Source organism: Chionomys nivalis, chromosome 1 (assembly GCF_950005125.1).
Source record: "Chionomys nivalis chromosome 1, mChiNiv1.1, whole genome shotgun sequence".
Lineage (NCBI taxonomy): Eukaryota > Metazoa > Chordata > Mammalia > Rodentia > Cricetidae > Chionomys > Chionomys nivalis.
In genome coordinates this window covers 128,067,048-128,094,554 of record NC_080086.1, presented here as the reverse complement: position 1 = coordinate 128,094,554, position 27,507 = coordinate 128,067,048, and the positions used below count along the sequence as shown (strand labels likewise).

Genomic DNA, 27,507 nt, shown 5'->3' with positions numbered 1-27,507 from the left:
GACCTGGAGTTCAGGGGCCTACCAGACTTCTTGTATGAGGTCTCGCTACATCCCTATGCTAAACGCTTCCCCTCTACTCTCAGCATGGAAGGCTTTGTATTTATTTCAAATCGTGCGTATCAAATGTGGAGGAAGGCCATTGCAGACACCATCCAGGATATAACTAGATACTATGGAACAAAGAGGCAGTCCAAGAGGAAACGAAAAAGGGGCAGAGTTTTTACAGTACCTACACGTGTTCTACATTAAATAAGGGAGTCACTTACGTTCTGCAAAGTTACCTTCTGTACTGAAACTGCCAGAAACTGAAACTGCTGTTGAAAAGCACAAGGCTAGGCGATATCACTTTAAACCTATAGAGCCACGTGCTTAGGGGATACCTGTAAACTATATGAACCTGAATGAACATATTGACACAGGTGTAAGCTGCCCAGACTCGGCCCCAGATACCTGGCAGTTTTTTTTTTTTGTTGTTTTTTTTGTTTTTTTGTTTTTTTTGGTTTGGTTTTTCAAGACAGGGTTTCTCTGTAGCTTTGGAGCCTGTCCTGGAACTAGTTCTTGTAGACCAGGCTGGCCTTGAACTCACAGAGATCCGCCTGCCTCTGCCTCCCGAGTGCTGGGATTAAAGGTGTGCGCCACCACCGCCCGGCCATGATACCTGGCAGTTTTATACAGGCCAGAAATCGTTCTGTTCCCTTCGGGACTTGGAGCCCAAAGATAGGTGGTTATTTATGATGGAGTCCAGTTTTGTTCGAATTAAACAAAAGATCCAGAGTCACTTCTTCCTCTACTTCTGCATTTTTTTCTGTTGCTTAATACATGCCAAAGTTTCTTCTGCTTTTTTATTTTTGTTGGCAACCTTTCTAGTTGGCTTAATGTAGCAGAAGTTTTAGCCAGTGGGGGAATCCCCTTTTTTGTACTAAATGAAGGGATAGAAACTAGATTACCTGAGTAGCACCATCGTCTATTGTTGATACTTTTGCTGTGATTGTTTAAAAAATAGAGATCTCAAATAACCTGTTTGTTTATTTACATACACACATATATAACATTAATATCTTATGAAAAGATCTCATGAACAAGTAAGCTTTTGATTTTTTATTTGGACATTTGTGACTTACAAATCCCATGTGAGTGTAATTGCATTTGAGAAGCCTATTGGTCATGTTTCTTTTGCTGATCCAGTTCCAGGACTAAAGCGTTTTACAGTAGAGTTTTTTTAGCCTTGTGGTTTCACAGGGAGAGTCCTTAAAGTATGTAAGGCATGGCAGCAGGAAGCTGAGAGATCAGACATTCAACTACAAACACGAAGCAGAGAAAAAGAACTGAAAGTAGGGCAAGCTTTTAAACCCTCAAAGCCTGACCCCCAGTGACGCACTTCCTTTATCAGGGCCACGCCTCTACATACCCTTCCGAAATAGTGCCAATCATCTAGGAGCCAAATATTCAAATACGTGAGTCTGAGGGGAACATTTTGCTTTCAGACTATCACAAGAAGCATTTTTCTGGTTCAGTGATGACCTTTAGAGGTATGCCTGGTTCGTTGTTATTTCTTAGCCTTCTTAGTCTTGGGTCTCCTGCTGTCATGACTGGAAAACCAGCAAGGCAAGGCCATGAATCAGGACAATTCTTAAAGTATGGGTTGCAGCCTTCTAAAGCCCCCAAGACCATTTCAGATGGCACACAAGACCACAACTGCCTGTGTAATAATACTAAATTTGTATTTGCCTCCTCCCCACCCCGTATCCATTTGACAACAGTTGGAGCCAAAACAACAGTGCCAAGTAAAGCGCATCTTAGTCTAAATAGAGGTTATAGCACCAGACTTCACTGAGCCTTCCTTTTCATCAGCTTGCCCGGTGCTACACAGTAGCACAGATAAATAAGATAAAACAACAACAACAACAACAACCCTCCCCCCAAGGCGGAGCTTGGCTGAAAGTAAGGTTATTAATTGTGTTAATTTTCAACTCTTCATTTCACAAGTTCTGTGAGATGGTATGAGATGTGCCTGAGAGGTAGATTCTGCTGCACACTGAAAGATGTCTGAGTTTCCAGGGAAAGCCTGCGTGGAGGTGTCCTGTGGCATTTGGATATACTTACGTACTTGGACATACCTGGAAACACAGGCCTTTAGCTTTGTACGCAACTTTAGGTTTCTCTTATAGTTAGGAGATGTAATTAGCATTCTGATTCATTATCTTGTAGATACCAACTTGAAAATACCTTTGCAATAGAATCTGTTGACCCTTCTGTCTAGGAGACTACATCAACTCACATGTTGAAACAAAAAATAAGGGACAGTACCCTGATCTTGACTCTAGTTCTGTTCCAACCAGCCCAAATAGAAGCCAAGAACTGTGCCAGAAAATCAGGTGCTGTGTTGGGTAGACATCTGCAGAGAGAAGTCACTATCCCTGTGTGGTACTGTAGATAGACCATCCTGGCTCTGCTGTCTGAAGTGTTCTGAAACGCAGCTCTGAGCCCTGATATAGCACAAAGTCTGTTCAGATATTTTATTTTTTAAAAATCTGACATTTGAAACAGTTTTGGCTTCAAGGATTAGGATAAGAAAGTTTCAACTGCCTCAGATTTGATTAGCTTTGTGATCTAATCAATTTTCGTTAAATTTTGCTTTCAATCCCTGTTGATTTTTCTGTTATTTTAAAGTATAATGTTCTGTAATAGAAAGCTGTGAAAGCATTTGTCTTAGAAGCATGCTGTTCTCAATCCTATAAAACAACCGTTGCTAAGGGAACTGCTTGCCAAAAAGAAAAACAAGTATTGATTAGGTGGGGCCAGAGAATTGAGAGGTCTCTTTTCAGCACAGTCGAGAAATACATCTAAAATATTGTCGGCACAAAGAGGCTCTCCTAGGCTGATGATTCGAATGGGTGCTGGTGACATCCCGAGGGAACAGCAACCTTACCTGTGGAACTGTAGGTGCAGCCTGTGCTGCAGCCAGGACACTTGGGCCGAGAGACAAAGCAATGCAGAGCCAGGGGGGTCAAAAAGGGCTGTGTCCCTTTTGTTCTGATTCCCAATTCGGGGCCATTGGTCTTCCTATATGAGAATGGGAGCCTTATCTGGTAATCCACACAGCTTGGCTCTGAGAAAGGTTTTCTTGGAAGGATGCTAATGTCCACCAGGTGTTAACTGGTCACTGAGAGCTGAACTGAGAGAGAGCAATGGCAGATGACTCCTAGTTGGAAACTACCCGTGGCCAAGCATTTCTTTACAATATGTGCCTAGGCTGGACGGTGGTGGCGCATGCCTTTAATCCCAGCACTCGTGAGGCAAAGGCAGGTGCATTTCTGTGAGTTCGAGACCAACCTAGTTTACAGAACAAGTTCCAGGAGAGACCCCAAAGCTACACAGAGAAACCCTGTTTCAAACAAACAAACAAAACAAAAAAGTTCTTCACTCAGTGCTTTCATGACGAGCTTCTAAAATAAGATCTGCTTAAAAGTGCTTCTTTTATATATTTTGGGACACACTCTTTCTTGTGACATCATGTGTCTGTTTTATAATAAGATTTTTGTTATATATACATATATATGTGCATATATGTGCGCATATGTGCACATATGTATATATGTATATGTATATATGCACACACATATATATTATATACTATGTGTTGAGGTTAAGGAAATTGATGGTTGTATTTCCCTGTTCCTGCCAGCTAGGTCTCTGGCCCATGGGGGAAGTTTAACTTAGATAAAACCTCGACATAAGCAAGAGAACCTGCGCATATGCTTGCAGATAGATGGAAGACGAAACAGTTCATTCTGCCCATTTGGAGAAAGCGTCTCGAACGAGGTTCGCATTGATCTAAGTCTCAAAGAATGACTAAGAGTTACATGAAGCAGAAAGCAAACTTGTGTTCTTGGTAGGAACACAAAGCACTGGGAACAATTAACAGGGTTGTAGTGAGAACGTCAGTGCACATGCAGGATATATCTGTGAGGGGGATCACCAAAAGAGGGGGTCTCGAAATAGTCACAAACTCTATCATGAAGAATGTTATATTCAGCAGTAAAGTTTGGACTTTGTTGTCTGGCAAGGAGAGCCACCGAATAGCCTTGGCTTTTTAAGAAAGACAGTGGTAGCAAACATGTAGGAAGTAAGGTGGAAGGACAAGGGAATAGTGGTGGGGGACAGTAGAGGACTGGGTGGTAGCCCCCTCTCTCCTGGGGGTGATGGTTTAATGTAGGCGTGGGTTGTTTTGGGGGAAGAATGATTGTGGAAGAAGCAATTTGGAAATGCCGCACGTATTCATTTAGTCAGTAATTGAGATTTCCTTTCGTTTATAAAGGCTTCAAACATTTTATGAATTACTTAGAAGTTTTGCAATACTTGGGATTGAACTGTCTCTGCATTGCAGATTTGAATCTGCAGTCACAAAAAGTCCTTCGCAAGTTTCGCTGAACTATACCAAGACTACCCTGATAGCACAAGACAGCAACGCAGAGAAAGCATGGCAGTGCCACACCGTGTCCCAACTGAGGACAGATAATGCCTCTTCTGTCTCGAGCTGCTTGGTGTATTCTCTGGTTTTCAGGGGATTTGAGTGGTTTTGGTTACCATGAAGCATGCCTTTGTGCGTGTGAGTATTATTTACGTGTACTTTCTGAGGACCTAGTGCAGGCCAAGTAAGAGAACAGATTATAAAACAGATCACTTGGGTATCTGCTTCAACTTTGAAACCGAGAGATAATCAAAGCTGAGGCATTGATTACGTAAGTGAGCTTCACCTAAAACCAACACAGCTTTCTCTCCTCTGCCGTCTCAAAGAACCACCCCGAAGCTCCTTAGGTTGTGATTTCTTCTCCCAAGATTCTTTGGCGAGAAAATTATTTCAATAAGGGAGAGTAATCTTGTCTAGTGTGTGCACTGAGAAGTTCAGCGTTAGCTCTGTAAAAACCATAGCGGTTTGTTTGCATTGTCTTCTATGAAAACATAACTGCCCCCCCCCCCAGCTCCCCATGTTAAGGATTCACGTCAAGGTCTCCCAACTGCTAGGCTTGCTCTCTGCTGCAGAACTACACACCCCTGCTGGGGAATACTGTCTTAAGACAGCATTTATTCTTTAGTGTGAACAGCAGGTGCAAGTGCTCTTAAATTCAAGCACTTTGAAACATTCTTTCTAGATACCGTTATCAGAAACATGTTTGCCGTCCAGCAGTCAGTCCCAGTTCTGATATGATAGGGTCTTTTAAAGATAACGTGAAGAGGGGGAGACTCATGTCCCTGGTGTCTGTAGAGAAGTACTGTGGTTCTCTGTAACAAGGCATTTCAACTAGGGGGAGCATTGTTAAGAACAAAACCTAACTAGTGTTTCTTATGTGTGTGGCCTTTTCCTGAACTGGCTCCCAGAAAAAGCTGGTTTTAAAGATTTTAATTCTTATTCATTGTAATTATGTGTGCTTGTATGGGTGTGTACACATGAGGACAGATACTGATGAAGGCCAGAAGTTGTCATCAGAGCTCCCCTGAAATGGAATTACAGGAGATTGTTAGCTGCCAGTGTGGATGCTGGGAATAGAACTCAGGTCCTATACAAAAGCAGTTCTTGCTCTTAACCACTGAGCCTCCTTTCCAGCCCCAATGCTGGCTTTAGAACCTGTTTCATTACTGTCTATTCCAGTCCATGGCCAGCACCTGAATTGGTCTGAGCTTCTGAATGTCGTGGTGTCTCTTCTCTCACTCGGTTGTAGCTCTTTTGTTTGTGGTCATCATCGGCTCCGTTGTAGGTAGTGTTAGGTACTATCAGTGGGTCCCTTATATGCCGAAGGTGATCTCCTCCTTTGGATCCCATTCTCTTATCTCAGTGATAAGATCTGATGTTTGATGTTTACTAGCTGACTTGGTGTATTGTGGTCTACAGTAAGGAAAAAGTTAACCTAGTTTTCCTTTTGAGATTGGCAAATGTAACTCGTATATACGTCTAGTGAAAGTGGTGAAGTTAAAAAGCTTTGTTTAAACATTTAAAAGTGTGTGTGTTGTACGCCTATACATATGGGACGGAGAACAACCTTGGATGTCATTCCTCAGGCGCCGTCCACCCTTTTTTTCTGAGAAAAGGTCTGTAGAATTCACCCATTCATCCAGGCTGATTGACCCGCAGCTCCCAGGGAGCCTCTTGTCACTTTCTTCTCAGCACTGGGGGTATAACAGCAACACACTCGGCTCTCGTGGGTCTTCCCGACTGGGCGGCATGCCCTTTATAGACTGAATGACCTTCCAAGCCCTGCTCCCCCAATTAAGTATTTTGTGGGGATCATCCTGGGTGTGTGGCACACTGGAGTCGTGGATTTTGGTCAGAAATGTTTGTGTATGTGACTGTTTATTTTCTACATGTGTGGCTGTATTTCAGGCTTCCCAGTGACTGAGACAAGGCTGTGTTGCATTCGTGTGTACAGTTGCCACCCACACTGCCTTTCACAAATGAAGGCCTCCCGGTGGGATGCTCACCTTGACATCCCAGCGTGTGTTTGATCTCACGGCACTTGAATGAAGCAGTGAGCAAACCGTTCTGTGCGTGATTGTTTTACAGATGAGGACTGGGACGATGACCAGCTGCTCGGTTTTGAACCATGCAATGAAAATCTTATCTCGGGCTGCAATATCATCAATGGGAAATGTGAATGTGACACCATCCGGACCTGCAGCAATCCCTTCGAGTTTCCAAGGAAGGACATGTGTCTTTCCGCTCTAAAGAGGATTGAAGGTAAGCATGGGTTCTTCGTTACCAGTCCGTTGGTAAGCCTCAACAGTGTGTGACTCTGTACCGTGATAGCATGTGAGCCTGCCGAGGCAAGTACAACCTTATGGAGTCCTGGGATTCGAAATGCGTATCGGGTGCCGGTGTGACCGGAGGTGTGTGTGTTTCCCAGAAGTAGGGGATGGTGTGCTATCATCTCGTGAGCACGGTGCCTTGTGCCAGCTGGCCTAGGTCACCTCTGCATAATGGATGATTTCGTGAGTGGTGTGCTTGGGATCAGCATCTGTTGTCACCGGGTCCATTCTGCTTGATTGACCCTTGCGTGGTGCTCTGCTAATTAGAAAGCTGGCTCATCTGGCAGACAGGAAGAGCTCGCCAGAGGAGAGAAGTGTGCCTTTACATTGAAAGCTAAGGTTAATTTCGCCGGGAGCCAGAATCGGGAAGGTCTGAATGGACCGTGAGACATTTCACCTCTGGAGAGAAGTCAGAAATTGTATTAAAAGAACAAGAAAATTACACCAATATGGGCTAGAAATTTTGTCCGTTCATTGTACAACCTAGGAAAAGCAATTCATCCTTGAAAATATATTTGTAAGCATAGAAATTCTGAGAGAAGTGCCCAGAGTTTAGCGTTGGAGCTCGCAACAGAAACTGAGAGGAAGGAGGGAGGCCTGGATGTCAGCTCTGTCCGTCTGGCACTGAATTTTCCCTCGGCCCCAGGTTCCTTTTGGAAATGAGAGAAAAAGTATGAAGAGGAGACAGTCTTAAATTCACCTTTTTCCTTTCAAACGTTGTCGTTTTAAGAATGACAAAACACACAGTTTGGAATAACAAGGACTTCAGCGTCCAAAAACCAAGCCCCTGGGGCAGTAGAGCAGGACTGAGGTTTCTGGAATGTATTACATTTACAATGTATTGGATTTATTAAACTGCTGTAAATAATAAGGCATTTATAATAACCTATAAAATAATACTGCTTTTTGTATTTACCAGAACTATTTAATCATTGAGAGAATATAGCAGAAAATAATAGAAATGAAATATGAATTATTATTAGCAGTAGTATTTTGTGGTACAGGTAATTGAACCCAGGCAGGGCCTCATGCATGCTAGGCAAGGAAGGGCTTTCCTACCGACTTTTTAAAGTTGCTTACTTATTCTCTCATCGATCACATTCCGACCACAGGTTCCCCTCCCTCCTCTCCTCCCAGCGCTCCCCCACCTCCCCTCTCCCCCAGATCCTCTGCTCCTCCGCTTCCCTTCAGAAAAGAGCAGGCCTCCCAGGGATATCAACTCAACACAGCATAATAAGTCACAGTAAGACTAGGCACGTAGCCCTCATCAAGGCTGGACAAAGTAACCCAGTAGGAAGAAAAGGGTCCCAGGAGTAGGCAAGAGTGTCAGAGATGCCTCCACTCCCCACAAGAACACCAAGCTACACAGCTATAACATATATGCAGAGGACCTAGGTCAGACCTCATAAGCTCCATGATTGTTGCTTCGGTCTCTGTGAGCCCCTGTGAGCCCTTCATAGTTGATTCTGTGTGCTGGCTTCTCTCCCCAGCCTGAGATAAAGGTTCAGAACTACAGAGAGTCGTAAATAGCATCCATTCCTGTCCTTAAATTGTGTGTTGTTAATTGGAGTTTCAACAAATAGGTAAGTTACAAGGTTAACCGTGATGCAAACGCCTAGGGTTATTTAAATCATCAGCAGATATGTACATATTTTAAGAGTTAGATTATATGAAATAGTATGGTAGATTAGATCCGTCCCTTCTTGCCATTCTTATATTTATGAAGCTGCTTTATTCCAGCTTTCCCACTGCTCTTCAGTGGCTGTCACTCAGCCACGTTGCCGTCATAACACCCTGCTCCTAAGCATCGCCCCTTCACAGCCCTCTACCTTGTTCGAGATGTAGCAGTTTCAGTAAGAAATTTGTCACCAAACCTGCTGTTCCCATACCATTAGGACAGTTTTGTGTGTAATGAATTAGGCATTTGTTCATGACCTTGGAAAAAGTGATCCTAAATGACTATTTGTGACAGCTACCATCTCGTACATTGAGATCATCCCCACACTAATTGCTGTATCTAGTTATATGCTTTCCCTTAAAAAAAAAAAAAAAAAAAAAACTTAAGCTAATTTTGTCAGAAGGCCTTTCTATAATCCAGAGGTGGAATTGATTGAGGTCATTGGAAGTTAAATGCTTTGTTATTCAAACTAAGGCATTCTGTAATTTTTGAGATCATTTCCAGAACTCAAGATTGGGGGATTTCCCTTTTTTGAGGAGGAATTTTGAACAATAAATCCTTTCTTATTGTTCAGCAACATGCAAAACTTGAAAATGCTCTTGAACTTCTGTATAATTAAGTCATTGGGAGTAATTGGAGCTTGATAGTTGGGATGCTATAGTTATCTTATGGTCAAGAAAGAATGACCGAGAATTGTAACTTAAGATATGGTGGAGTGTCCCAGGCTTTTTATTTTGGCCTACCAACCAGCTCCCAGATCATGACACAGAGACTTATTACTGGTTTTGAATGTTCTGCCTAGCTGACACTTGGTTTTCTGACTAGCTGTTTTAATTTAAACTAACCTGTTTCTCTTTTATCTACTTTTTCCCTCAGGGCTTTTAACCTTTTCTTTCTGTATAATTTGCATTCACTAATTCTTACATCTGGCTGGCAGCTTCCTGGCTTCTTGCCCCAGGTGTGTCCCTCATTCTCTCCTCCTCTTGGTCTGCCTTTTTTAGCCTAGATTTCTCCTGTTTATTCTTTCTGCCTGCCAGCCCCGCCTATCCTTTTTCTGGCCGTTCAGCTCTTTATTAGACCAACTAGGAGCATTAGGTGGCAAGGTGAAATGAGTACAACATAATTTTTAATTTTTAATTAATAATTAAATGCAACATAAACAAATATAACACACCTTTACATGGTAAAAGTAATATTCCACAGTGTAAACAAGTGTAGCTCATCTTTGCCTAGTTAACATAATATTCCACAACACTGAAGGGTAAAGTTTGTTTGGATAATGGTGGATTTTAGAACTAAGAACACAATTTTTTTTGAACTGAGAATCTGTATGATTTACACTAGGAAAAGTGGTCGGTACGAACAAGGTTTTATGCAGGTAGCTAGTAGGAAATAAAGATGAGGAGACTGAAGAATTGCTCAAGGAATAGGATCACTGGAGCTGAGAAAACCCATGTGAGCTGCAGTGGACCTCGGGGACAGTGTGACAGGGACAATAAACAGGAGCAGGGAGAGGAACCGAAAAGTCTGCAGACAAATGCACTAGCGTTGCATTGTGATGTTCCCTGAATACACACACTTTAAGTGAACAAGAGAGTATCCCTGAAAGAAGACCTCTCGAAAAAGAGAAACGGCCCCACTTAGGAGATGGTGGAGAAGCATCCCGGTTCACACTGCTTGGCTAAAGAGTGATCTGTAAAATGTATCCTTAAATGGGCTTCTTAGTCACACTTTACATGGGATTCTAGAATAGTATGGATTGTACAGCACACTTGGCGTTGCACATTGAACATTTTGGAAACAGAGGTAGAGACATGGCACTTTAGAAAGAGTGATGTTAAATGATGTGTACCCTTTGCCGACTGAAGAAAGGTGAGTGGTTGTGTGTTGACGTGCGGTGTTTTCTGTCACAGATGATCTGCTGTGAACGGAGGTTTCGTGGAGGAACTAGCAGTTGAGTTTAGCTCTGAGAAATGCATTGAGCAGCTCTACAGAAATGAGACTGTAAAGGCAAGCGTGGACAGAGAAGATGGTGTTGACGAGAGGGCTTGGGATTGGTTGAATCAGCAAGCTTTGTTGGAAGACATGAAAGGATAAAGAAGAGGAAACCTCCCAGATTTGGGAGGGCAGGTATCAGAATAAAAGACTAGTGGGTGATGGCCAAGATAGATTTTAGGGGGCTGATGCATAGGTTGTGCACAGTGGTCATTTGCTATGTGTAGGACCAAGTGAGAGCAGCTCCATGGGAAATTGATTGACAAGAACCTCCAGAGTTTGTTTGGCTGTGTTTGAGGTATCCATGGAGATGCATGATGAAGCTAAAACTCAGGGGGATGGGTGGGATCTGAAGTGGATATGAAGCTGATGAGAATGTGGTATCTCCCATGACTTTGGGGTACATCAGTGATGTGAGCACACGGAACATGCTTTAAAAAACTAATGTAGCAGGAACGGACTTGATAGAGGAGAAAGGGTGGTTAGCAACCGGAAGTGGCGTAAAAGGACCTGTGCAGTGAGTGGTCCTGGTCATAGCTGCTCTCAACTAAGTGACAGACTCATCCACGGTTCTTGGCACCAGAATGGTAAAATGGAATGCATAATTTTTAACTGATCGTTAAGTGATTGATCAGGCTTGGTCGCTTTGGTTTGCATTCCTTAAAGTTTGTAGGACTGTTTGCATTACAGCTGGCCAGCCCAGAAGGGGAGCTGGCCAGCCCAGAAGGGGAGCTGGCTCAAAGCAGAAATCCTATAATAAGGAAATGACTGGAAAGGGAAGTGACACCGGGGGTGATGGCCATAGACTAACAGGATCCAGAAGAGGCCTCCCCTCCGCCAGCACTCAGATGTACCTTCAGGGGCTGTTCCCTTTCCTTCCAGCTACTGCTTAGTCTTCATGCTGCCCTGCCTGTGCCGGGCCATGCAGGAGGTGCGGAGTGTACACATGCCACTCATCCCCTGACTTCCCAGGTCCACCCTGCTCTACCGTTAGCCAAAGACTTCTGGGTGGCTCTGTGGGTACAGGAGCATAAACCATTTTGTGAAGGGAAAGTTTGAATGTCATTTCTTAACAAAAGATGAGTTATAAGCGCCCCAAGACAAACTCAGTTTACAGAGTTTCCGATCTGTATTTATTTTCCTGTTGCTGCTTAACACGGATGGAAGTTTGGTCTTTGTGCTGTGTCTGTTCTCGGAAGCCAACCTGATATTGACACAGAAATAGACTCCTTCAGTTTTTGCTTGCTTGCATGTTTTTATTTTGTTTTGTTTCCCTTTGAATTTTAAGGCCATAGAGCATTGGCTTTTAACTCAATTTATTATTTCAGTTCTCTCTAAGGAAAGATATTGTTTCTTTCTAGCTCGTTTTTAGTGTTTTGATATTTTCTCTCACATTTGTCCTCTGCAGGATCGGGAGCCAAGGTTAGATTTTATTTCTGATGGTTATCTCTCTCCTGGTCTCTTGACTACAGTACACACTGTGCTCTGTGACCCCCTCAGGACTCCTGGCTCTCTCTTGGTGCCATTTGTAATATTTGTCACTAAACAAAAATTAACTTGTATTCGGAAAGCAGTATTGTACTGTATTCTTTCATAGAACTTTCTCAAAAAAAAATTTTTAGATGTAGATATGAGGTAGAAATTGGGGATCCTCCCAGAAAACACCCTCAGAAAATGAGGTAAATTGATGCTGTGTGTGTAGCATTAACCTTTATCCACTACGTGAGGCAGTGCATGGAATTCCCTCCTGTTTCTCTTGCCCTTGGAACCACCTGACGGAGACATTTCAGATGCAATCGGAAGGCTGCTGTCCTATGACGTAAGCTCGGGGAAGGTAGAAGGCCTGCTCTTCTGCCCCGCCCACTCATCCTCTCCTGGGCTACATCCACAGGGAGGGCCTGGTGTCCCTGGTGTTCTCAGAGCTCTTGATTCACCAGGGTTCACCTACAGCAGGGTACTGTGCATGGCCAGCAAGCCCCAGCAGAAAGAGCTCCCTGCTGGCTCTCCCCACATTGAGTAGGAGAGCCTGTTCATATAGCTCTTCTTCCCTCCCCAGAGAAACAGATTTGTTATGCTGTCCCAGGAGAACCTTGTGTCTTTAATCACTAGACCAACTTTGAACAACTTCTTCCTTGTTTTTCCAAATAAAGCGTATGCCTGCCTCAGACTGCTTTACTTTAAATATCAACACACAGTGTTCTCACTATGCAATTAAAGATTTCCTCCAAGTAATGCTAAAAGAAATTAAAATGCTATGGGGCGTTTTACCTGTCACTGCTGTTAATGCAGCGCAGGGTGGCTCAGTGGGCAAGGACGCTGGCTGCCAGGCTCCATGATCTGAGTTTCATCCTCAGAACCAATGTGATGGAAGGGGAGAAGTGACTCCTCCAAACTGTCTTCACGCACACATATGCACATATAGTATGTAAACGTAGAAAATATGATCATTACTACTACTATTCATATTATTATGCATAAGACCACATACTAAAGGATAAAATAAACCCTGAAGTTAGATTCTGGAGAAAACCATATGCATGTAATAGAGGTGACAACCTTGCATAGCCAAGCTGTCTGATCCTTACATTTAAAACCTCCTTGGATTTTCATGTGGATTACTCCCCTGTATCCTACATGGTATTAAATATCAGTGCCCCCAAATATTGTCTAATGTAGTATGGACTATTAGAAACAATAACATTGTGGCTATTAACTTACAAGTCATAGAAATAGTTGTATGTGACTGCTGGTTATTTGGAAACTTGATTTAGCACACTTTAGAAGGCTCTTCTAACAATGTTCTGTTGACGAGAGGATAGATATGTGCTGCGTGCTGTCTAATGAGGGGTATGACATTGAGGAGACACTTTGGGCCTTTTCAGGCTGCTGCAAATGAATTCATTGATGATGATGATGATGATGATGAAGATGATGATATATATCTATACACACACAAACACACACACACATATATTTTCTTGTTTCCTCAGAAAGGGTAAACTCAACACATGTGACTTTGTCTTCTCAACTTTAGGACTTTGGTATTTACAGATTCCTAATTGCTAAGTCAGGTTCTTCATTAAAATTATTCAACCTCGTTTCTATTTTTCTTCAGCTAATTAGACCTGAAAACTATGCTGGGTTACGCTTATGAATGTATTACTCTAACTCATAGGATTTGGCTTAAATTTTAATTTTAAAAAAACCCAATTCATATTGCTTATCAACTTTGGAATGTTAGCTCTTCTTGTAGCCACGTGAAAAACACATTATCCTCACCTTCCAGAGGGTGCAAGGACCTCATTACCATCAGGGTCCCCTTGGCTTTCCCGTTGGCTACTCAAATGCCGTCTTCAGATCCTTACTCTACTCAGTTAGGACAATCAGGCCACTGTGCAGTTTTACATCTGTGTTACTGCTGCATTCTTTTTGTAAAGACAATTATGAATTGATAATGCAGTATGCTGTTCTTCAAAAAGCAACAAAACTTTACTATGAAGAACTTGCAAATAAAACATCACAAGGCAAAATTAACTAGACCGCAAGTCTGTATAGCTAGCTATAGAGTTAGAGTCTGTATAGCTATAGAGTTAGAGTCTGTATAGCTAGCTCTAGAGTTAGAGTCTTTCTGCTTTTCATCCTGCTTTTTTCATTTGGGAAAAATAAATGCTTATAAATGAAGAGATGTACATATAGAAGTATGTGTGTATAATCTTGAAATGACTTTAGCTTCTATTTCATTTTAAATTCCAACAGTGAGAGGGGAAAGAAAATAGATTCAAAATAAATGTTTGAAACAGTAGACTTTTTATCTTAGGTTAATGCTTAAATCAATATTCTAAAAGCGTGTATGATAGGTACAAACTTCTAGAAGAATTATTGTTAAAAACATGCTTGAACTCATTGCCATTTTGATGTTCTGATAAGTGATACAAGAAAAACAGAAAGGGCTACCAAAAGGCGGAAACCAGTGTCAAGTATCTGGGAAATAAAAACAGGAAGCTCAGGAACTTGGCCTCAGACCAGTTGGAGGGAGCAGTTGCTTGAACGGTTGTCCTTGCATTTTAGCTGTGGGACATCAGACGGTGACCCACCTTGTGGGGGTTGCAGATTCTTGTGCCCCTCAAGGAGATAAGAGGAAGTTCTGACTAAATATGTTGTTGCTGTTGGTCAGAGAAGCGTGGGTGGATAGGTAAAGAGAAAAATTTTGTTCCGCCGCGCTAGGAATGCAGGAAGGAGTTAGCGTTAAATGGACTTCCATGTTTACGTCAGAGCAGTACTTTCCCGGTGTGTTCTCTAGGCAAGCACCCTGAGTCCTGTACTGTTCATTGGTTCCTTTTCGTTTTCAACCTTATAAAGAACTACTTAACTCTATACTTTCCAGACACGTTTTCTGTTCTGAGATATATCCCTTCCAACAAGCGCGTGCCTGTCCTTTTTCCATCTCTCACCTCAGGTTACTGCAACAGCAGACTTAGTGGAGAGCAGCGTTGGCTACACGTGTATGTGTTTCATTTAACAATGTACTCAATGTGCATTTTTAAAATGCATCAGTTATCATTGCTAAAAGGATAAAATGCATCCCGGCCTCTTCAGCAAGGGAAATAAGTGTCTTTTAGAACCAGGATGACACTTTGTCTTTCCACCTCCAGGGACTGCTTACCAGATGTTGATCTAATGCCTGACCACAGCAGGTTGCCGCTTTCTCTCCTGTGTACCTCCGAGCGGTTCCTCCTGTGTTTGTGGTTTCTTACTTCTCAGTTGTTCCCGTGTGCTCCGTCATACAGAGCTGCTGAGTGGCTGCCTGGCCCAGCTATATTCAGCTGAACCCCGGACCACGCAGAAGGGTTTTCCTGATACGAGCACAGGATATAAAATCATAGCTCCCAGCGGCCATAGGGACAACTGACTGAAGTGAAGAGCACGCGCTGCCTCCCTCAGAGGAGAGCAGGAGTGACTGCGATGTCTGGGCTTCTCCAGTCCCTGCGGAGCAGATCAACTATGCAGTGCTGGGACACCAACCAGAGGGTAGGAACCACCACAGGTCTCCGAAACTGTTCTTATATGTGTACCCCAGGCCGTTCAAGCCTCACTAACCACTGTGATTAGTATTCCCAAGCTATTATCTGGGTGTGGACGCTTCACTCAAACTGGACAACTTATACTTGTCCTTTTTACTTGAGAGACCAGAGCGGGAGTGGAGAGGGGGGAGGTGTTGTCCTTGGAAGGAAGTTCAGGCTGGAGTTTGAGAGCACAGTGACTTCAGCAAGAATCTGTCTTCAGTCAAAACGCTGATTATTGCAAATATCTGTATGGTCTTTCAGTGTAGGTATGGATTTGGTAGAGTTGTTTTATGCTTTTACAGATTTGCCAGTATTATATATTTACTAATATCTTGGTTCAGAGGGTGGGAAAGGCCCTTATGAATATAGAAGAGTTTCATTTTTCTTAAAGAATGGCAATAAAAAAGTCTTTCTCAGTGGAAGGGGCAGGGTTGAATGCACACAGCTTCACCCAAATAGACCTCTGTGTGAAGACAGCTTCTCTACCTGCAGCGGAGGTTACTTGGACCCGCCTCTGTGTGACAGGAAGAGTGTGAGGTCGCCACCTTTGTTCTTGTCCCATATCAGCATCCCATTCGGTCTTCCAGAACTTTGTCAACTTCAGAAGCCCAGACTCAGTTTCTCTATATATACATCTTCTTACAACCTAGGGACATGTTCGCCCAGGCAGGGCATAGACAGGGCAGTCAGATGCCGTGGAATGGTGCTGGGCATGGCAGTTCAGGGGAGACTGGCACTCACTGAATTGTAATGAGTTTAAAAGCCCTCTGTGACTCATAGGCGAGCTATGTTTACCTCCAGACCTTTTGCCTCTGTCCTCTTTGTGAAATATAGAACTTTCTCAAGAAAGTCCTTTCAGGGTTCATTAGAATTCAGCCTGTGGTTTAAAAAAGTTTAGAAATGTTCTAATAAAATTTGATTCACCCCCCAGTACAAACTGACCTCAGCTAGGCCTAAGGTAGCTTGGGGCGCTCAGATAATTTCTCTGGAAGTGTGCGAGGTTCTTCTTTTAATGATGTTCAGGCTCTAAGATGACTACAGAGGGCTCACATGGGTTGCTGATGCCTCTGAAGTCCTGGACATTCTCTTTCATAGGACGCCTTCCTGCTTTTGATTTGTGACCTCTGTTGCTAAGTGTTTTTTTGCATCAAGAGGAAGTGACAGCAATAAGCAATGACTGTAAAGCTGGGGAAGGGAAGGCATTAACACCATGTGAATGTTTGTGTGGTTTTCAGGGGCTGGAATGTTCCTCTGAATCAAGGATGTCTTCTTTGTTTCTGGCTGACAACTTCCTAGATTTCCAAGGGGTAGGGAAACTTTTTATTCTTTTCTCTGTCGCTGGAAGTCTTTTTTTTTTTTTTTTTTTTTTATTTCCCGAAAAGCAAGTACAGTGTTTTCTGCTTATCAGAGGTCCTTCTTTTCCTGTTCCAATAACAAGAGAACAATACAGGAATTTAATAATGCTTAAAGATTGGTTGTTTCTTAATGTACCCAGATATTTGTCTGAAGATAAAAAATGCAGGTTTTATAACAGAGAAAAACTGTTTGTTGGTAGTATAAATAGTGTGGTTTTGGTTTTTTTTTTTTTTTTTTTTTTTTTTTGCTTCCCTTTTATCCAGTTTAGAAAACAAAATGGGTTTTATTTTTCTGTTAAAAATGTGGAGCTCTGGCCGGGTGGTGGTGGCGCACGCCTTTAATCCCAGCACTCGGGAGGCAGAGACAGGCGAATCTTTGTGAGCTCGAGGCCAGCCTGGTCTACAAGAACTAGTTCCAGGACAGGCTCCGTAGCTACAGAGAAACCCTGTCTCGAAAAACCAAAAAAAAAAAAAAAAAAATGTGGAGCTCTGTTGTTAAAAGTGCAGAAAATTGAGAAGTTGTTAAGGAGACTGGTTGAGCCTGCTAGAAGGGCATGTAAAGGTGTCTGCAAGATGTCTCAGCCCTATTTGTGCTTTTATATTATATTAAAGATCATTGTTTACTATTCGCAGGCTTTCTCAAAAGAAAAACTAGTTAGTCTGCCTTAAAGAGCATTTGAAAATTTTCTTTGCAATAGTAGATGTGAGAAGGCACTGTTGGCTGTGTTGGTGCAGTTTTCAGGGTGTATGGTCTTTCAAATGCGTTCTGCAAGTGTCCTTGCAACCTGGTGACCTGTCTCACTGTGGTCATCCTAGTGCTTTGACCTCAGGGGTGTGAGACAGAATCTTACGTTCTCTGCTGTGTCTGATTCAGGTCCAGGTAACCAGTCAGGTTTTTAAACTGCCTAAATACTTTGCACATGACATTTACCGTGATGTTTATCTCTGCTTTCGTGAAGAGACAGCAAGATTTACACTTCTAGTGTCCGTTGGCGCTCTGCTTGCTAATCAAACTAGAATCTTCTAAATGCTTTCCTGTGGAGAGTCAGCTCATCTCTGGTCATCAGGAATGTTGCAAATGAAATTATACTGTAGTCTTGTTATATTCCTTAGTGTGACGTGGAACTCAAGAATGTTATCCGCGTGTTCCTTTGTGTCTCTGCCTGGATCCATGTCTGCTAAATGCTCCTGGGAGTCCTTTGACTGCATCAGGGGTTAAACATGTAAGGGCGAATGTGTCTGTCTTGACTAATAGGTCATTCTTGGAAATGAGTGTGATCATCTCGTTAGCTCTACATGTGTGTGTCTGCATCCACATATGTGTTGCCAAGTGTAACAAAGATGACAATGGTGATGCAGTCCCTGGTTACAAGTTTCCTGAAAACTTTGCTTCTCTTTGATGGTCATGGATTCCCTGCTAACCTCTGCCATACACATTCCAGCCATTCTTTTTAAGAGCGAGTGTGATTTTTATATACTTTGTAAACATCTGAGGGAGAAAGAACAAGCTCTGACTCCTCAAATAAATATTATTCAAACTCCTTCCACTTTCATTTCCCTTATCACCAGGACAACCACACCCAATTTTGCTATTAAACTATGTTGTCTATCTGCTTCCCACATGCCAGCCAAGCTCGCCCTATTGAGTAGCAAAGGAAACACAACAGATAAAGTTGAATACTGTCTTCCTCCTGTTGACATTTCTAGAGCAGCAAGTCTGAGAGTTTGTCTCCTCTGCATAGACAAGAAGGGTCGTGGGTCATGATCAGATGGCATATCCCTCAGTAACCATGATGACTCCCAGCAGAATTCTTTAGAGCATTCCAGAATTCTGATAAACAGAAGAAGGATGACTATTAACTTATGAACTGTTTGCTTCGTTTTTCTATATATGGAGAGAAAACGTGGGGGCAAAGCTAAAGCTCGTGTAGGCTGTTGGCTTCTCCCAAGGCTCAGAGTCAAGGCCGTCCCAGCTCTCCCTGAGTCAGTAGTTCTCAATCCTGGGGTCATAACCCCTTTGGGGAATTGAACAATCCTTTCACAGAAAACACAGAGATTTACATGACAATCCCTAATAGTAGCCAAATTACAGTTATTAAATAACAATGAAAATAATCTTATGGTTGTGGGTCACCACAACATGAGGAACTGTATTAAACTATATTAAAGGATCACAGCATGAGGAAGGTTGAGACCAAGTTTGTCTTGGAGAAACCTCCATGTTTGGCCACTCTTGTGGTGGGTCACTTGGCTGTATTTGATGGCGTTGGTGGCTTTGCTGCAGAGTTGTCTCACTGCTCCGTTCAGAGGGATTGTCCACAAAATCCTGCATTAACTTTGATGTTTCATGCATTTCATGCATTTTGTGCCATAGGTTCCTTAGTAAATATCCCAGCAAGATTATTTTGCCACCCCCCAAAAGTTCCTTCTGTTTTAAATATGTTTCTGAAAACTTAAATGCAAGTCATATCAGCAAATGGGGTGACCCACTTGGTGATGATTTGTTTAAGATGATGGTTGACTCTGTTGTATTTCCTATGGCAGAGATACCGGTTTTTGTTTTACCAAGGAAATACATTTCACTTCCTTACTCATCGTATGTGAAGCAGTTCCTAGGAAGAGAAATCATCACCACACCACACCTCATGTTATTTACTATTATCTGAAGCAGCAAAAATAAGGGACTGTCCCCGAAGTGTTATAAATCACAGCACATAGGACACACCAAGGCCTAAGAAGGTAGTAAACGTGAAATGGACGTGCGAATGTGGCCTTCACGCACTGGCCCTTTGAAGGGGCTTGGACAATCAGTAAAAAGCACTAGGAATTCAAATAAGCCGTGCTCGAAAGTAATACCAGGGTTTCCCTTAAATGCTGCTGAATGGATTCTGCTGTGTTAAATGCCAGTTAAATGTGTATCACCAGCATGCCTAATAAAATGAGAGGATGACAAAAATATCTACTTAAGGCTTTGAAACCTTGAAGCCCTTTAATGTGCTTTTGACCTTCAGCGAAAGGACATAGTCACAGAGCAGAGGAAATGCCTTACATTCTAGCATCTGGGTTTGTTTCTTTATACTTTTTTTTGGCACTGTAATAACAGTAAGGCTTTTCTTTCCTCTTTTTTTTTCTTCACAGTACAGTCAACACAGGTTTTCAAACAAGTAGGAAAAGACAGTCCCAGGGCCAAAAGCAATGAGTGGCAGGGCCTGATTGGATGGCTTTGCGGTTACAGGGAAGCCTAGAACCCGAAAGCAAACAAACAGAAGCCCACACAAAAACACATTTTATATAAAATGGGATACCTAGGTATGTGTGTGCGTAAACACACTTCCGTGTGCCCAGTGCGTGGTAGAGTGAATGGTGTCTTGTGTTGGGCTTGTTGATTCTCTGTCAGCTGTGCTGGGATTATTCCATCTCATGTGGTTTTTGGATCCTCCCTCGGATTTCCAGCTGTTTGAAGATTATTTCTTCAAGGGTTTCCCCCCACCCCTGTAGTTGAGAAAATAACTTGGTTTAATTGAAGTCCTTCTAAAGCATGCGCCTTCTGTCTGACAGGAGCCCTTCCTTTCAACTCACTTAGCATTTCAGCCAGTCTGTCATCCATCTTTAGTAAAAGGGCACGTAAACTTCCGAGAATGAAACAGCGAGATCTGATTTTCTTTCCATTAGAAAGATTTTCATATCAAGACAAAACTGGAAGTACATTTGTATTTGTCGTGATTTCCCAGCTTTACTTCTAATGGATTTGTATTTGTGTGTATGAAATTTTCTTCAGACCTTGAATGACATCACACAGCATCTCTGAGGCAGATGGGTTTTGTGGTATCTTGATTTGGTGGAGCATCTTCTTCCTGCTTTTGAAGTCCACACTACTTTATCAGTTTGTGTCTCTCCGACATGGAGGACATGGGGAAGTGTTGTACGAATGCTTACGAACAGAAGAAAAGCAGTTCTTAAAGGTAGCCTCGAAAGTTGTTCTCCAAAGCACACGGGTTCACAAAAGTGTTTGTCTGAAGTACTGGTTCCCTTTGTGCGTATTTAAATAGCCGTCCATTCACTTGCTTACTCCACAGATAGCTGTTGCGCTCCTGCTGTGCTCCAGAGTTCGACAGGAACAAGACAGACAAGGTGGTGCTCCTCCCTGTCCTGTGCTGCACAGAGCGCAGGTAGACTCCCACAGTTGAAGCCGATTCGCAGGGTGCTGGGACAGAGAGAGGGTGGTTAGAGAAGGCTGTCTCTGCCGAGGTGGTCTGGAAGACAGACCGAAAGAGAGAGAGGTGTTAGCTATGCTGCAGACCTAGAGAAGGCGATGGAGAGACAGCTCTGCCATGAAGAACTCTTCTGCAGAGGACCCAGCTGCGGTTCCAGGCACCCACATTCGCTAGCTCACAACTGCCTGTAACTCCAGCCCCAGGGTTCTCAACCGGCTGTGCTTAAGTACCCAGGCTGACACATAGACACACACATGTACAGATAATTAAAGTGAATCATATATGTATATAACAGGAGCTAAGCCACAACTATGGCAGCTGTGGTGGTCCATTTCTTTAATCCCAGTGCTAGGGAGGCAGAGGCAAGTGGATCTCTACGAGTTTGAGGCTTGCCTGGTTTACATAGCCATTTCCAGGCCAGACAAAACTATGTAGTGAGACCCTTTCTTAAAAGCACAAAGCAAAGCCAAAATAAAAATTGATTATCACAGCAACAATAATATTAAATAAATAACATGCCTGGGGAGAAAATTCCTAGGTGGGGCAGCATGTGTTAAGTGGCCCTATTATAGGGAAAGTTCCCTGTCCTGGGAGCCAGAACTGTTGGTGCGGCTGGTATGTTGAGGGCTGGGAAGGTGGCAGGAGAGGTAAGGAAGGACTCATTTGCACCTACAGTAGTAAGTTTCGATTCTTCTCTTAATGCACTAGGAATCTATGGCAATGCATTAAGTTTCAGTGGAGATAGTAGGGGGCGCTGTTTTTAAGATCAACTCTGGCCACCCTGAAAAAAAAATTGATTTTACCTGGAGGCTGCAGGGTTATTAGGGGTATTCCTCTTGACCCCGGAGGAGAATTCTGTCAGACGGACCAGGGTGTTATGGAGGAGATAGAGAGAAGGGTGTGGAATCCCTGTCCTCTGGAAACACTCTATTGAAATACTGGGTTTCACGTTAGGAGCGGGATTTGAAAACGACCTCCACATTTTCAGGCTTGAGTCATTAGTACCCATTCCTAGATGAGGTGACAAGGCAAAGGCCTAGTGAAGTCAGCGACCCTTTGGAATCTGCCTAAGTGTATCGAAGAGGTGTTTCTGCGGCCCTTTCCTCCTGTGCTGATATTTGGGCGGGAAGCCAGCCAAGGGACCAGAGTCTCTGGGGCAGTGAAAGGAAACTCTTGATGCAAGCTGTGCATCCCGCTGCTGGCCAGCCCATCCCCGACTCCTTCCTTGAGCCCAGGTCCGTCCCCCCCTCCCGTCTTTGGAGAATGATTGTTGGTTTTCCCTGGGGACGTTAGCAAAATTCCTATCCCAATTTGCTCAGCTTCCCTCTAAAATTATTCACAGAATCTTTAAGTTTTGACAAGAAGTATCTACTGTCTCCGGCGCGATTATTCTCACACAGGAATCCCTGGAGAATCAGGACCAGCGAAGGCAAATGCAAGTTGATTTGTGCGGTAGCTCATGCATATTCCACAGTGCTCAGAGCCTCTCCATTCTGGTTCTCAGTTTTCTAGGAGGACGCATCCTTGAGTGCGCCGGGACTGTTGCGCTCTCACCGTCCCAGTCATACCCCCATTATATTTTATTCTCCTATGCGTCACCCTGGAAGCAGAGACGGAGCCTCGCACGTAGGATAATTAGTAGATAATGTATGGGGGAAAATGGACTGAAACGAAGTTATGAGAGTGGTAACTCGTGATAAAATACAAGAATGAATCCGACTTTATTTTGCCGCCATCGCGGAGGATGAAGAGAAACCGCGGCATGCAGTATTGGGAATAAAACGTCTTCTCAATCAAGAACACGGAGGCCATGCAGACAGATTATCAGAAAGCATTCCGAAGTTTAAAACCCATTCAGGCTTTAGAAAAAATCCCAAAGCCATGACCAGCAACAGTAATCAGCCTCCAGCCAATAGGCAGCAGTGTGATTTCTGGAGCGTCCCAGAGGGCAGGAAATAGGACACTTACTCCCTTTAATAACCGTGTATTTGTCTCCTGGAAAGAAAAGACATAGCAGGTCTGGGGTTTGGGTTGTTTTTTCCTTTGTATTTGGGTTTAGTTGTGCCTCATTTTGTTTAAGCTCGCCATTTTGGCTCTGGTAACATTTCTTTTTTGAATTACTGCTGCCAGCATTCTTTTTTTTTTTTTTTTTTTATTCAAAAGGAAAATAATATTTGCTGTTTGTAGTTAGAAGAAACCCTGGCGTGAATTCCTCCAGAAACTTAAGAGAAATTATTAGCCATATCCAGACCGGTAGCTAGCTGGCTCAGAATCTCCTCCCAGGAGCATTCCTGATTAATGGGGGAATCTGTTCTGTAGTCAGAAGCCGCCTTCTCAAGCCCAGGCTGTCCTGGCTGCAGCCATGACCAGCTGCGCAGCTGCAGTCACTGCCAGGGCTGTGCTTCTGATTCGATACCACTGCACATTGGAGGTGGTGAACGGGAGCTGGGAGGTTGGAAGAGCACCTGGGATGGTTTAGATGTGTCACCTGGTAACAAAGATGCAGCAGTCTCCCAGGGGCCTGCCACTGGAAGGTGGCTGCAAGCACTTAGGAGCCCTTTCATTGTATTTCCTTGTTGTTTTGTTCTCTTCACAGGGTTTCTTTGTGAAACCTTGGTTGTCCTGGAACCCACTCTGTAAACCAGGAACTCACAGAGATCCGCATGCCTCTGCCTCCCGAGTGCTGAGATTAAAGGTGTCTGCCAAGCATGCCCAGCTGCATCCTGGCTTTTATCCAGATCCCTGTAGCTCCTGTCTTTAGAGAGCAGCTTGTTCTAAGCGTCTCTAGATAATCCTTTTCCACTTCCCCAGCTCCCACCATACTGCTCATGGGTTCTGTTGGCTTCCATCCGTTTCTGCTACAGTCCCCCCCCCGCCGCCCCCACTGAAACAGCCTATTGGCCTCTTTCCAGGAATAATAACCCACCTCAATTTTTTTTTACAACATAAAACGTTTCCAAGTATAAGAGTGCTAATAGAGTTTGTGACAGCACTGATGGCCTGAAGATAAAAATATTATCATAACTGATGATGTGTACCTAATTCCGGGTAACCTTCCCCTCGATCCTTTTGGAGTTTCATGGGAGTCTCCATGAAGGACTGTCTGCTACATCTGAGAGACCCTAAAAAGAAAACACAGATTTGGAAGAAATCAGTAATGGGTAAACCCTGTAGCTAAAGAATTTTATGTAGCTGAAGAGTCAACAGTAGAAGACACAACCCCAACTGGAGATGAGTCTGGCATTCTTGGGAAGACAATATTAGAGCAGAATAGGCTGGTGGGACGGAATGAGCATTTTCTCCATTCGCGAAGGCCATAGGAGTGCCCAGAAGTAGTCTTATTCTGATGAGGAAGCAGATGATGGTCTTTCCTGCCAGAGAAGGTAGCATTTTATTAGACCCTAGGGAGAACAGGATTCTAAAGATGGTGCAGGACAGGGCACCTTCCAGACCAAGGCGGTGGTGGGGATGTGGAGGAACGACCTGGGAGGTGGAGTGCAGGCCTCCAGAATTTGAGAGCTCCCATGAGAGGCATGAACGTTAAGTGCTTTGAAGAAGGCTGGAGTGAAGGGGTCGGGTGGGGAGACATTGTTCCCTGGAGGCCAAGAGAGCTGTCTAGGAAGAGTGTGCTCTTGCTTGTGAAGGTTGGCGGTGAGCATGCCTGCAGACAGAGGCCTGAGCACAGAGGAGGGATGGCGGCCCCCCACCCCCTCGTGCCTGCTCGCTGCTGGTGGTATCTGCGCTCGAGTTCTATCAGGTCCCGCGTTCCTCTTTTTACTTTTGCACAGTTGGAAAGTGGGGTACACTGCCAAGGCAGACATGGGGCAGAGCTACCTTCCATCAGCCGGAAATGGCAGCTGCAGATCTCTAGGCCTTTTTCTTTGTGGGAGTCAGAGACAGAGGGGTACAAGCTTTGCTTTCTTTACGTCCCAGTCCTGAGATCTCCGTGGGCTGATGGTAGGCTAGTGGCTCAGCTTCGATGGGCCAAGGAGCCATCCCTTCCTCAACAGTTAAAATGAGGACACAATCTTGGTTGTAGGATCCCCACTGCTCAAATCAAGGCCCCATCCTTCCATTTTCTGCTTTCCTACACTTTGGCTGTCCTCTCTCACCTTCGATTCATCTGCTTTAATCACTTCGTGGTCTAACCACACTGTATCTGTGATAAATGTGCGTGCCCACTGCTAACTTAGCACATGCATGTTTAATGAAATTCTCTGAGGCCGTTAAATAATATACACGCTTCATGTGTGTGTAAAAAGAAAAAGTGCTCTTGAAGCTTAAAGTCGAATTCCAGATATACGAATGAATCTTTACTCTTAGAACAGAAGGGAGATTTTGTTGGGAAAGGGCTGGTGGACATTAAAATGTATGTATACTCTAATCAATGTCATTAATAATTTTGTCTTTTGGGTTTGCATCTGCTACTGTTTTGGACAGTTGGGGTTTCTGTCAGGGTGAAATGGTATTCACCATTGTAGCGGGTTAGTTCTGGTCAACCTGACGCAGCTAGTGTCATCTGGGAGGAGGGATCTTTAGTCGAGGAAAAATGGCTTCATCTGACTGGCCTACAGGCAGGCCTTTGGAGTATTTCTTGATTAATGGTTGATGTAGGAGGGCCCAGCCTATTGTGGGCAATACCACCCTTGGCCAGGTTGTCCTGGGAAGTATTAAAAAAAAAAAAAAAAACTGAATGTGAGCCCGAGAGTCAGCCAGAGAGCAGTGATCCTCTGTGGTCTCTGCATCAATTCCTACTCTGGCTCCCCCTCATGATGGAACTGTAAGTTTTAAGAAGAAATAAACCCATTCCTCCCCAAGTTGATTTGGTCGTGGTGTTCACCCCAGCGACAGAAACCCAAACTAGAACATGTGTAAGGTATAGTTCTCGTAGGCATCCAAGACTAGATAGGTTGGTGTGTCTAACTAGTTGCGACTAAGCTCAGGCCGATTTTTACATTTGTATGTTCTTGAGAATATGGCAAGTTCTTGGTACACATACCGTATTTACCACATTGAACATATGAATATACTTAATTTAGTAAGGGACTTGTGTCACAAGGAATAGCTCTTTTAATACTGCTTTCCTTCTTCTGAAATTTATGCTGAGCACAACTTTTTATGTTATTTTTTTTCTGGAGCCAACTATTTTAAAACAAGAAATACATTAATAAGTAAAGGAATTTTTGAGCTATTTTGACCAGGCTGCTATGTGCAGGATTCCCATAATACTGCACTGTGGTGATGTGCAGTAGTTAAACTTAGTGGTGAGACTAAGAAACAAGGGAAGGGCTAGGGGAGATAGCTTCGTTGGTAGAGTGCTTGCCGTAAAAGCATGGGCACCTGAGTTCAGCCTCCAGAATCTATAGAAAAGCATGTTGCTGCATGCTTATAGTCCCAGTAGTGGCTGAGACAGAGACAGGTAGACTGCTGGGGTTTGTTGATCAGCCAGCCTAACCTAATCAGCACTCTCTAGACCACTGAGAGACCTTGTCTCAAAAAACAAGCTGGTTAGTTACTCAAGAAAGAACTCAAGGTTGACCTCTACAAGCACATGTATGTGTAAGTGTGAGCATGCACACACACACCCACAGCATGGCATACACATACACAAAAAAGTAAAAACAGCAAAAAGTAGCTGATAATTTAATTTTAATAAAAAAAATTAGTGACATTAGAGACCAGTTGTTTTATCTTTTTGATGACCATGAATAATGCAAGTCCCAGTCAGTTCTCTGATCCTTTTAAACATACCATCACTTCTGTTCTTACTTCCTTTGTCTTACATTTCCCTGTTTGTGCCACAGATTTATATATATTTATATCCCCCCCCCCGCGCATGCCTCCTCTTTCTGACTTCTTCCTACATCCCTTATCTGCTCTTCAATGGTTGAAACGTTTTTGCCTGCTAGCAAACCATAGCACTTTAGTTCGTGTATTAAAAATAAATCATCTCCTGGAGGGATAGGTCTCTGGTGGAGGACTTGATTAGTGTTCACGAAGCTCTGGGTTAGGTGCTCAGCACTGTTTTGAAAATGAGTAAGTAAAAACAAATCTCAATTCTGAGGTTGCAAATATTATAATAATAACTGACATCTATAGCATGCTCACCCTGTTCCAGAAGTCAGCGGGCGCTTTTTGGGGATTGTCATATTTCATACAAGAACCCTGTGTAGTAAGGTCAAGGGGTGGATGAACTTACCAATGAAAAGTTCACAGCCAGAACAGTCAGAATGAGATAGAGCCACCTCTCCACCCCTGCCCTGCTCCCTTGGGTCCCAGTGACCTTGTTCTGGATCTCATGCTAGTGACCAGTTCTGTTCCCTCTGTTGCTTCAGCAGTTCAGACTGTCACAGTATAATGATTGCAGGCAGGGTTTTGACAGACAGCATAGCCAAGACCCT

At 43.5% G+C, this 27,507-nt stretch overlaps 1 protein-coding gene across 3 annotated transcripts in view; it reads left to right on the top strand.

Annotated features, from left to right (window-relative positions):
• The window catches only part of Crim1 (cysteine rich transmembrane BMP regulator 1), a 178,656-nt gene that overhangs the window by 32,158 nt on the left and 118,991 nt on the right, over positions 1-27,507 (top strand). For all 3 annotated transcript variants that reach the window (XM_057775644.1, XM_057775638.1, XM_057775630.1), the window contains exon 2: positions 6,560-6,733. In XM_057775644.1, coding sequence (XP_057631627.1) covers positions 6,560-6,733 — 174 coding nt within the window. The remainder of the gene's footprint in view (positions 1-6,559; positions 6,734-27,507) is intronic.